The sequence below is a fragment of the Perca flavescens genome, chromosome 1, assembly GCF_004354835.1.
Source record: "Perca flavescens isolate YP-PL-M2 chromosome 1, PFLA_1.0, whole genome shotgun sequence".
Lineage (NCBI taxonomy): Eukaryota > Metazoa > Chordata > Actinopteri > Perciformes > Percidae > Perca > Perca flavescens.
Genome location: NC_041331.1, coordinates 25,061,343 through 25,074,387, shown reverse-complemented (window position 1 = coordinate 25,074,387; position 13,045 = coordinate 25,061,343). Strand labels below are relative to the sequence as shown.

General features: G+C 41.6%; 1 protein-coding gene across 4 annotated transcripts in view; it reads right to left on the bottom strand.

The window, feature by feature from the left end:
* Positions 1–227: 227 nt before the first annotated feature.
* Positions 228–13,045, bottom strand: part of znf821 (zinc finger protein 821) — a 16,931-nt gene continuing 4,113 nt past the window's right edge. For 2 of the 4 annotated variants that reach the window (XM_028596500.1, XM_028596348.1), the window contains exons 2-6: positions 7,668–7,799; positions 7,408–7,526; positions 6,022–6,120; positions 3,081–3,247; positions 228–1,181 (exon numbers count right to left, since the gene is read on the bottom strand). In XM_028596500.1, coding sequence (XP_028452301.1) covers positions 233–1,181; positions 3,081–3,247; positions 6,022–6,120; positions 7,408–7,526; positions 7,668–7,799 — 1,466 coding nt within the window. In that variant the 3' untranslated portion in view covers positions 228–232. Of the gene's footprint in view, positions 1,182–3,080; positions 3,248–6,021; positions 6,121–7,407; positions 7,547–7,667; positions 7,800–13,045 lie in introns of those variants that run through there. The other 2 variants (XM_028596425.1, XM_028596527.1) reach the window with 2 other exon arrangements.

Below are 13,045 nucleotides of genomic sequence, written 5' to 3'. Positions count from 1 at the left end.
AACATTCTCCACCCTGTTCCCAAGGTTTTCTAAACTGTAATAAATTACAAATTGAAGTAGTTTTTGCTGTATTTAACAAAGCCGTTTGTCTTTGAAGCTGTTCCACATGGGAGGAGAAGCTGGAGGTAAAGCAGCTAGGAATGGTTCACTGTGACCATGGCAGCCTGATGGCAGAGTGCAGAGGTTAATGGTGCCAGTTGCCCCCCCCCCCCACCCCAGTGGCCTGGCCCCTTTAGGGCAGCTTCATGTACAGACCATTATCAATGGAAGGGACAGGCATAGGGCAGGGGAACTGAAAGAGGCTCATGTCTGCTGTGAGGGCAGCCATGGCAGCAGGATCGTGCTCTATCTGTGTCCTCAGAGCAGGGTCGATCTTCTCCAGCCGTCGCTTGATCCTCTTCGCCTCCCTCTCGCGGATCAGCCTGGCCTGCCTCTTCTCTGGCGTCTCGTTGGCCCTCTTCATACGCATGGCCTCCCTGTCCCTCTGCAGCCTGCGTGCCCGCTGCTCCTCGGATTCCTGCATCCTCTGCATGCGCTTGGCCTCGCGGTCCCGCAGCCTCCTCAGTTCCCTCTCATCTTCCGTCTCACACGCTCGCTTGTTCTTCTTTGCGGTGCGCTCGCGCTCTAGACGCTGCATGCGGGCCTCCAAGGGTTCGTTCTTTCTACGCAGGGCCCATTTTCGCAGCGGCGACTGGGCCTCCACTAACTGCTGATAGGCCATGCAGCTGTTGCACACCAGCAGCACTCCGGCAGGATACACCGTCATAGGGCTCAAGATGTCAGGGATGGGAGGAAAGCCTGAGGAGGAGGAGTTAAGAGCATCGGGGATAGATGCCAATGATGGCCCTTCGGAGAGAAGGCTGTCGGGCAATGAGGGAAAGGAGGGTCCTTGGTCAGAGACTGCGCATGGTCCTGGGCCGTGACATGGTCTGGGGCCTTGACACTGGCTCAGGACGTGGCCTGGTCCCTGGCAGGTACGATGGGCCTGATGTAGATTGGGGTTGGGGTCAGGTGCTTGACAGGGGTGAGGGCCCTGACATGAACTGGGGCCTGGTCCGTGGCAGGAGCAAGTGCTGTGGCCCGGGCTGGTCATGGGGCTGCTAGAGAGGGACATGGAACAGGTGTCACTTCCATCGGGGACATCCATCATGGTTGTGTCGAGGACATCTTTAAGCTTCTCCCTAAGAAAAGACAATATTAAATAGCTGGTCAAAGAAATACATCCCCTTATTCACGTCTGGAGTCTTAATTAGCAGCATTATTCCCCTGATAGACCTCCTGATCTCCACATCCCTTTGTGTATGTGCGATTCTCTTCACTGGCCTTAGTAAGACACAATTCTAAAACTGCTTAAAAAGGTGAATGTTATTGCTTATTTTAACTTTATTTTCATGCTTAAATTTTCTTTGTTTAGATTTATGTTTAGCTCTCAGGACACACATCTGGGCACAACCAGTCATCTCCTGCATTCTTTGATCAATTAAAATCTTACAGGTCCACACTTAATGAAGGAGTTGCACATCGTGTCCTAGCTACAATCACCAGTCTGCATCAAAGGCTAATAATTACATCAATTTGTTGTATGACGGCTAGCATAATAATGACAGTGAAGGGTACACCGCAGACATATGCATGACAATCGCTCAATGGTGTTTTTTTGCCCCCAACTGCTCCTTCCAGGCAGCGCTGCGACCGCTGCCTTCAAGGCACCGAACCCTAACCCTAACCCTAACCCTAACAATAACCAGTGCCTCCCAACAGTGCCTTCCAGGCAGCGCTGCCTGGAGGGCACCGTTGGGGGCAAAAAACACCGATAAACGTGGCAATTAACACTTCCAGTTGCCTTGTATTTGCCACTAGCCAACAGCTTGTAGCTTCTAACCACAACCCATTCCGTATGGTGACAATTTACAATTTACAATTTAACTTTAATGCTGACTTCATCTATCAAGATCCTATGATTGACGATTGACAGTGGGGGAAATGGTGACTCATTTGATCTTACTCATTTCCTCAGCTATGTTGTGTCAGAGATAAGCAGGACACTGTGTGAGAGGAGTTTAGCACACTCTTAACATTTCAAGCGAAGGTGACAGGATAACACTTTTGGAACAATACATCTGTATGCCAGGTGCTTTAAAAGTTACTTTATTCACAGTTAATTAGGGTTAAGGTTATCACACACAACTAAGATGCAGCTTTTGTACATCTGTGCTCAGTTTACACATACTTACTGTATGCTGTTTTACTAATAGAACCACCTGACTAATTATTATAACTCGTGATTTTTTTTCTCTACTTTTACATAAATGTTTCTCACTATATTTGTCCTTCTACTATGTGTCCTGACCTTGCCAGTGCTTGCAGTGTTTATATCTGAAACGTAATGGTAGTTGCTAGGCAACATGCACGTTTATTTCCATTAAATCTGTCATTGCAGTACTAATTTTATTCATCGCTCATGTTCTGCATTATCTCATACTTTGAGAACCACTGCTCCATAGTGTTCCAGTGTGCTGTATTAAAGACATATTTTCACAATTCATTTTCCAGAATGTACTTTTCATAGATTTGACTACCTTGTTCTAACAAGGTGTACAAATAAAAAAAACAGTCAATCTAAATATGTCTTTTGACATTATTTTTTAATTCATTCACTGCACTATTTACAATTGTTTCTCCTGCTGAATCAGTGATGTCTGCTGCCTTTGTCATATGCTGATAAAGGGATCTGTTGAAGGGTCACTGAACCCTTAGCTCTTGTTTGAAATGTTTAAAGATTAATTTAAAAAAAACAGCAGCAGCTAAATAGTAAAACACTGTGAGGTAAACAATGTATTTTATATTATTAATTTATTATGATTTATTTGTCTCATCTACTTGAAAACATTTTTTGACATAATTCAACTGCTTAATTATAGATATGCTATTCTTTTGAAGTAAAACAGAGAAACTTTGGGGTTACAATTACGCATCTACATCTATAACATTGCATCCAAAATATATGTACACTTATTCCTTTAAAAAGATGAAAGCAATATGCATTAAAGACCCGAGACAAGAGCTACAGTAGAGCGAACCTGTTAAAGTTGTTGGTGTCTGTGAAGCGTGCGCCACAGACAGCGCAGTTGGACAGGCGGTCCTCAGAGTGGATGAGAAGATGCCGTCCAAGCGAGCCAGGCGAACTCAGGGCTCGCCCACACACTGGGCACACGTAGCTCTTGCTATTGCTCATCATAGTCGTGTGCTGTTAAAGACAAAAAGTAAAACAGGTTTAGAACAAGAAACTGGATAAAAAGGACACTTCTTTTTTATTTATTTTTTCCATTCTTTTTTGGGCATTTTAGGCCTTCATTTGACAGGACAGCTGAAGACATGAAAGGGGGGGAGAGAGAGGTGGAACGACATGCAGCAAAGGGCCGCAGGTCGGAGTCGAACCCAGGCCCGCTGTGTCGAGGAGTAAACCTCTATGTATGGGCGCACGCTCTACCAACCGAGCTATCTGGGCATCCAAAAAGGACACATTTAAAGTACACCACAAACATTTAAAATATATATCAATGAACTCATACATCATACCCAGCTGACGATTTTCAAATATTCAAAATAATCAAATATTGAAAAACGTTTGGTTATTTGTACTAGTACAGTGCCCGTTCAAAATGTGCCTGTTTGGAAGGGGCCGATTGCTTGGCCTGTGGTATTGCTGCTTGTAGCATTCTCCAGAACCAAATACTACCCCAAAATTACTTAAAATAACTCCAAGTTAGGCTAACCCTAATTTAAAACAGTTTAGACATGAAGTGGAATCTTTAATCAGGTATATGCTGATGGGGAGGTTGGCTGTAAGCTAAATCACATTTCCTCTAGCCACAGCTGCCACTGTAGTACTGTTTAGTTGTTCTGTCTGCTGGAAATACAAGCCCATCATGTTTTGTTATTTTTAATGTGGCCTCTCCTCGCGTGGAATCGAACCCTCATCTAACGCGCCACGAGACAGAGGGAAAAAAGCTGCATTACCATTTTCAGCCACAGCAAGGGGTCAATGGGCAGTTGGCGCTCTTTCAACATTTAGGCTGCTGACAAGGAAGACAGTAAAGCCCTTATGTTTAGAAAAAGTGTTTAACTGTGTGAATTAATCCACTTTAGAATGACAGATGAACGGGGGATTTGATGGGGTTTGTCATCAAATCATTTCAATAAGGTTTCTTGAACTACTCCTAAAGGAATTTTACTTTATTATCAGGAGCAATATATTTTAAAGTGCTCATATTATGCTTTTTGGCTTTTCCCCTTTCCTTTATTGTGTTATATATCTTTTTGTGCACATTATAGGTTTACAAAGTGAAAAAGCCCAAAGTCCACCCAAAGGGACTTACCATCTTCCAGAGAAAACACTGTTCACAAACTGCTCCAAACAGCTCTATTGTAGTCCGGCCTTTACTTCTGTGACGAACGTGCGTCACTTTGTAACACACGTTATAATGATCGCCTAGCTGCTAGCGTGGCACGCCCTCATACTCTGCTTCTGACTGGCTAGCAGTGCTTACTGCGCATGTGCGACTCAACCTTCTTCAACACAACAGTTGCAATGTTCCTGTCAGCTACCTGCTCGTGCTCCAGGGAAGTGAAGAAAAGTTAGCTTGGTAGCCTATATCCAGCAATCATGTAACGTTGGAAGCAGCAAAAAGTGACCGGTGAGTCAATGCCGGAGAGCCCCCCACCCCCACGCCCGCTGCTGTACGGAGCATGTCAACGGCCGCGCAGCATGCTGTTGACACGCTGTGTCAGCAGGTTTCATTTTATTTATTTTTTTAAAGTCAATTTTTCCCTCAACCTTTATTGTTCTGCCGTTTAGTTTTATTCACAGTTTTTAATATCCAATACTGTCCAAATTACTCCAAATTCCAACCCCCCGATCATTGGGTACCCAGGAAACCAAGTGTGATGTAGATTGGATGAATGGTTCATGAGATATTTCAAAGACAGACCACACACACACACACACACACACACACACACACACACACACACACACACACACACACACACACACACACACACACACACACACACACACACACACACACACACACACACACACACACACACACACACACACACACACACACACACACACACACACACACACACACACATCTAATTTAATGATGGCTAAAAAATAAAAATCATAATTGATGGTGTGGACGTAATGCACAGTACTGAACATACATGTCAAGTTAGTTAATAATAATAAAAATAATAATCATTTTATCATGTTATAGAAAAAGCAGGTGGTGTTCACAATATGCTTCCTTATTTAATGCTCTAAATGTTTTGAAAATAAAGTCTATAAGTACAAATAAAAAAAAAATACAGGACATTTCACATATTTACAAATAATTTGAGCAGCATTCAAATGTGGTCCTAAGTGCCGAGAACTAGTCTAAGAATGAATTACTACTGTAACAGTGGCAATTGCCACTGTCCATACGTTCCACACCAGTTAACGGGCAGACACTGTTGTAATTGCTCAACATTATAGTAACAGAATGCACACTCATCTTTCAACAACTTTAAGTGTAACAAGCACAAACTGCCTGACATTTGCAAAAACAAAAAAAACATGTACAGTGTTGATTGTGCAAATGCTGAAGTATAAATCAGCTCCTGAATGTGAAGTGAAGCCTCACAGCCATTGGTGAACACATACAATGAGAGTGAAAGTGTGGATTACTGTAATATGATAGATACAGAACCTGGCAGAAGAGGTGAACCTGCAACTGCAAAATTCTTAAGAGCCATCAGCAAATATATAATAATTGTCAAGATATGTGGCACACCTTCTCCCTCTTAACCAGCATTTCACTAAAGTACTGATGATGAAAGCTACTTAAGGGCGTTAAAGGTGATGACCCACCTCTAGCTTATTGGAAACCAACTGCAATAAAAGGATCTAAAGCTGCTTTGTTTTCATGGTTCTGGTCTAGATTAGGACAGGCGAGACAATGTTGTTCTCACCTGGTAGACATGGGAGATGAGCTTCTCAGGGCTGCTGAAATCCAGCGTGCAGAGAGGACAAACAAAGTTGATGCCGTGGTCTGCCCCTTCCTCGCTCTCCTGAGGAAACCAAGCACCATTAAAATCCCTTTCAGAAGCAAAACCAGTGCTGTATGCAAAGCAAGACATAGCAATGTGCTTGGATTTCATGTCCATTTTGACAACAATTCTAAAAGTAAACATAGACAAACATATCTATTTATTTAGAAGATTTCATGTAAAGAATAACACTTGACACTGTAACTATATTTTTTTTATTTCTTGCTGGGCCTTTGTGGAGTCACTACTCACTTCACATTTCCAGCTGGAACATTTCTGCAAGTGGTATCTGGTGATGTGTTGAGTGTGCAACTCATTAACAGTGACATGATGCTGTGTGCTGTCACAGATGTGACTCACACACAAGCTGAAATACTGAATATTTTCAAACAGAATGTCCTGGCACAAAACATATTGGCTGATACCAGGGGTGTTCTGTTGAAGTCCATTCAATTTAAGTGCTTGTCTTTTTTTCTTAATTGCGTAGGGGTATATTTTGGTTAACATCCCACAGAAGTGCTCAGTGATTATACGACATTCTAAGATATTTTTGCCGCAAAGTGAAAATCACTTTTATCTACCAATTTTACTGATTTGACATAAATCTCAAGATAGTAAAATCTTCAAAATAGATTTTTAAGAAGTTTAACGAATACAAATTTGAATCTAGACAAACAAAAAAGGTGACCATATAAATGTTAGATATATACTGTATGTGCACTGCAATACAACTAGTTATCATGAAAAGAAAACACTGTGAACATATCAGATATAACATATATCAGTACTTCCTGTTGAACCCTCACAGTAATTCAGTCTAAATGATCTGCTATTTCTCGCATGTGCAACTCATTAACTGTGAATTCACAGTAAGTACAATACAGTAACTGAGGTTAAACCTGTTAAAACTGCAGCATATACTGTACTACAGTGGCATAGGTTCCTATACAGAGTGGACATCTACATCCAAATTAATATTCACATCAACTGCTGTTTCACGCACAACTGGTGGATGAGAGTTGAAGAAAAAAAAACTCTGGCTATTACGTTTATCATTTTTACTGCCTAAGTCTTGCCACATGTGATGTACCACATATCTCAAACTGAAACTGGGCACCTACACAATGACGCAGGGCAGATCCATGTCAATAATTCATGTCTTGTTTGTTTGTTCATGCCCCACCACCAACTTCACAGTACAGTGGCCTATATCATATAGGCAGTACTTCAACTTATTAAAGATGAGGCAAAATATTGTCAAAGAAATAAACAATACCACTATGAACAAAAGGTGGCACAATCTCTCACCTCTTTGACTCCCGCTCCTTGTAGGCGGCACTGCGTTCTCTTGGTGCTCATGTGGTCGCCGGCGGAGGCGTTGGAGGACGAGTCCTCACCGTGGTTGTTAAGGTCACTATCACTGTCTTCTATGGAGGCAAACACAGCCCTATCAATACAGACAGACAACAGAACACAGAGCAGGGCTTACTCTCATTAACACCCCTCAGTCCGAGGACGTCCCACAGAGCCCATCCCGTCCTCCCCTGTCCAGTCCCTCCATCCTGTACCTGAGATGCTATCCTGCTCTTGTACTTCCTGGGAGTTGTTGCTGCAGCATTCACTGTCTTCGGTGAATTCGTCCCTGCCATCCATGTTAATAGTGTGCTGAAGTCCTGTAATGCCTAAAGTGTGGAAAGGCCCTGGAGATAGAAAGACAGTAGCAGTCAATATGAGTGTTTCCAGTGAGCACAATTTTTTTTTTTTTTTTTTTTTTTTTTTTTTTTAAATTTATCCTTTATTTTACCAGGTGATGTCCCATTGAGATAATCAAATCTCAAAACAATAATCAAAACAATGACCTGCTCTGACTGGAGTGGGTGGGTAATATGATGATATACAGTGTAAATTTGCCTAACATCAAAGATTTTGTCATTATGTGGTATCTATCATTTAACATCTCTGGGTATATTAGACCAATTATGGCAATGCTAGCTGGATTTACCAAAAACAGACATTCCTATCTGTTTTATCCATTAACAATCCATTTGATTTTCCGGAAAATATATTACGTCTATATGGCACCCTTATTTATTACTCAAATCATATGATGACGATATAGTAGAGTTCTATGGTTCAAATCCTTTGTATCATTGTTTAAGAAAATCCCTAGTATTGGTTGTTGATATTACAATAAATGAATTAATCTATTAATCAATGTACAATTTTAAGAACTACAAGTGAAGTTTGCAAATAATCCAGGAATTTTATGTTTGCAGTTGCATAAAAAGGTGTGGGGCACAATTTCTTTCATACCATGAACCATTCAGGAAGAAGATAAGTGTGTCTACAGACAGACAGCAATATGGCCTTGCACCATTGTGGCAGGACCTCCCGTTGAGGGATTGATTTTTACAAATGACATGGTTTTTTTGTTTTTGTTTTAAATATGTTGATTCATAATTTGTAAACAGGTCAATCAATTAAGTCTGTTTTAATACAGAAGCCACTTTTTACCAATATATTGTATCCAGCATATGAGTGCTTTATCTCCATAGCAACATAAAACCAGCATCTACTGTCAAAGCATACCAAGAGAAGGTATGAATATTTCAACACGGTGCATTAGTTTATAGCTTAGAGTTCTGTTTTATCCACACACATAAAATATGTGAAAAAAAGTTAAACCTATTATCAGAACAGCAGTCCACTGAAAAAAAGAAAACAGTCCCAGATAGTAAATTATTTATATAATTCTTCATTTGGCTGTTCGAATTTGACTGGGCTCCACTCTAGATGTGGACCACAAGAACACCTTTGGTGGTTAGGCTGCACATTCAGACAATAAATACTAGGTGCTGGACATAAGAACATGTAAAAAAAACAAAAAAAAAACGGAAAAATAGAATACAGACACTAGATAATGCTGGTATGAACATATATTTAATTACAATCAAATGGCGTTTCGAGCGTCAAGCTTGACGCTTAAACGTCACTTGGTGTTAATTAAATATATGTTCATGGGAGTGTGCAGACTATAGCTTTCCATGCTTTTATTTGAACCATCCGACACTGAAACATAATGAATGCTAAGCCAGCAAGGCAAACGTACACGCGCACACACACACACACAAACTTAATTTGCATCCCAACCCCCACTTTTTCACACACATATACACTAACAGATACATGCTAGCTCTGTCGACAGCCATGCTGCAGTCCCACGGGGGATACAGCCTGCACTCTTTTCCTCTAGCTAACTGCCTTGCTACTCAGTGTGTTTCTCTCTCTCTCAGTACCACCCACACGCTGAACAGCCTGGCTCGCCCTCTGTCCTCCCGGCTTGTATGTAGCTCTGACTACTTCCATTTCTATACCATCAGCTCTGAGGGGGAGGATAAAGCTTCATACCATGACAGCCAATATGTGGCTCATTTAACGCCTTGTGATGCCACTCTTTGTTTTATTGCTTGGTTGCAGGATTCTGCAAAATCCCTTCACTTTTCTTATTATCACCACACTTGAGCCTGCAAACCTGTATTTAACTGCCAACACTGCTTCACTGGAGACAGTTTTGTTGAAAACTTGTCTTGCATTCACACACAAGAACATCCCACTTCAGATCACTAAAATGAATGATAGCTTAAAATCCAATTTTCTTCCATTGTGGGCTCTCTCTTCATTAACACAGATCACAGATGGGAGAGAGATCCTGACTTCAGTTACCTGAGACTGACAGAAGTAATTACAGCCCTTGTCACAATCCTGAGGTATTGCGCGCGGGTGCACACACACACACACACACACACACACACACCTCTCTGAGTGTCTGAGGTTTGTCATTCTACTGTTTAGCTACTGTCAAGAAGTTAGTATGTGAACGCAGTTTGGGCACTTTTCCCATAGAAATCAAAGCATTCATTAACACTGGTAGAGTGGGTCGGAGTATTGAACTATGAACTACTACAACAAGCTGGCTTCACGGCACATAGCCAATGATTGATGTGTGAGAGATACCCATCCCCCCACTTCTAGGGCTGTGTCTGTACATCTGTCTCTCCTAGCTCCCTCCCTCCCCCATCCTCCCTCCCTCAGTCTCTGCCACTGTGATGTTATCTCTGAGTCTGTGTGTCTGTAGGCAGGAGGTGACGCAGTGTCTGACTGAATCCAGACAAAGAGACAAACTCATCAGCCAACAGACACATAGAAGAGGGAGAGGGAGGGGGGGCAGGGGGGTGGGGGGGTAGCATGCAAAACAAAACAGACAAAAGATTGAATGCCAAAACTCTACTCAAACACCAAGCAATGGGGGTCCTGTTGAATTCAAAGCCCCCTCCTTCTCAGCCGTCATCCCCTCAAAAAACACACACAGACACACAACACCATCTGAATCTGCAGGAAGTTATGGCCCCCTGACACACACACACACACACACACACACACACACACACACACACACACACACACACACACACACACACACACACACACACACACACACACACACACACACACACACACACACACACACACACACACACACACACACACACACACACACACACACAGTGGGCCAAACATCTGATCAATACTCACTCTGACCTAATATTGCAAAGAAGGTTATGACCTAAGACTTTCTCTGGTTAATTTGGCACCTGAAATTAACCTGCTCCTCATTGATAATTTCAACAGATAATCAAGAAACATTTGTGCTGAGCTAATTTGGGAGAACATTCGGAGAAAACATCTTAATTATAGCTCTTTCAAAACAAAGTTCCAATGCGTGACAGAAACAGAAGTAAGCACGTTTCATATTAGATGAAATGTAAGTCCAATTAACAAAAATAGTAGCTTCTGTACTAGCACATATGTACACTTACTCAAATATTTATAAGTTCTGAAATAACCTGCAAAGTATTTATTATAGCCGACTCTCCAAGAAATGATTTTTTTACAGTAACACCTCCAACTCTAGATCACTTTTATATAATGCTGTTCTTCTTGCTGTTGTTGTGCATTAAACTCAAGGAGGAACACAAAGCTAGACAGACTGCACTTTTGTGTTATTGTCTGGAATTCCCTCTGTGTGTGTGTGTGTGTGTGTGTGTGTGTGTGTGTGTGTGTGTGTGTGTGTGTGTGTGTGTGTGTGCCTGCCTGCCTGCCTGCCTGCCTGCCTGCCTGCCTGCCTGCCTGCCTGCCTGCCTGTCAGACTGTCTCCCTGTCTGTCTGGTCGGTCAGTCTGTCTGTCTGGTCTGACCCTCTCAGGAGGGACAGCTCTGTGTTTGGAATTTATACCTCACAAGAAAAGACAAGTAAAACGATCAAGGCACCGCAGAGGAAAATCAAAAGGTACAAAACACAGTGCCTGAACTCACACTCCAGTGACACTGCGGGAGGTATGGCTTGTCAAGTCTAAAAAATGTCTTGGCATTTGTCCCAGCATGAAGTGCACCAACGCATGCCAACATTACATTGTCTCAGGCCCACCTGAGGGTTTTTAGCTCCCACTAGCTTGGACTCTTGTAGAAGTGTTACAGAGCAACAAATGAGCTCATTAGTTCGCAGGGATTATTGCAGTCTCAAGTGCAAGATGCATTTCAACAGCAGTTTAAACAAACTATGTTTAGAAAGGCGGGCTGCAGCATGCATAACTTCAGCAGATTACAGTGGGCAATCCCCTTCTGTGGACTGAACCATGTTTAAGGAGGTCAACCACCACAAAGGAGATCCTAGGGGGGGGAAGAAGGCCAAAAGCCAAAGCACACAGAAGGACATCAATAGTAAATTTACACCATGGGTCTCCCCAGTATTCCTTAGTTTCAATAAAGTTAATTTTGTATACCAATATTTCATTAGAATATTAAATCAATATGGGATGCTACAATTCACAATAGTGTAGTGCCATTGATGATACATAGGAAAGCCATGCATACACAAAAGGATGCTTGAGGACAATATTCCACTCAGAAAACCCTCAATATGAGAAAATGTGTATGAATACTTATTTTAGCAAGTAATAGTTATAGTTATCTCATGCTAAAAAAAGGGAGAAAAAGAGACAACAGAAACATTCAACAACAACGGTCAGATGACAATATTTTGAAGAACTGAGGCTTTACTTTGTTTTTGCCGATTATGTGCTCTGTGGGGCTGACTAGATAATTATCAAAATAGTTGCGCATTTCTTTTCTGTCAATCCACTAATCGATTCATTAACTGAATGTTTCAACTCTTCTGCTCTATACCGCTTTCTTGTTATTATCTTTTACTGGAACTGATGGGTCAGTGCAAACTATGGCCTGCACAGTGTGTAAAAGAAAGGCTTGTCCCCTTTGAGCACCGTTTAACAATATGCTACTGTTGTGATGAGACTCTCGGTCTGATTCCTTCTTAACACCTGAGATGTTTCTGCTAAATTAATCGACAGAAATGACACTTTAAAACGTAACCCATAAACCACAAACATGGTTAACCAAATGCCCTGTCATATAGGCTTACTACAAGAAGATACTATCACAAGGCTTCTTGTGAATCAGTCTAAACCACACAAATAGTGATATAAATTCCTGGTCAACCCAACATGCAACTAAAAGTTTGCACACATTATCAATTCCAAAGGAAAGAGGTTTACATACATATGTCGAGGTGATGAGGAACATTACACATGATCAATAAAGTAATTTCAGTTTGTCAAAATGACAGCTACTTTTAAGTAACTATTGAATATTTACCAGAGATGTGCTCATTTGCATGTTTGTTGCACTTACTTTATTCAGTCTGAATTCAGTTTTCGTACATGTAATTATGTCAATACAACTACTTAAGGGGCCATTGTGGGGGGGATCATCAATCAGCCAATAAAGTCTTATGCTGTATCCTCATACAAACTACAAACTAAAATGAAAGTGAGATATCCATTATCACTCTGACAGGAAAACGGTTTTTGTAT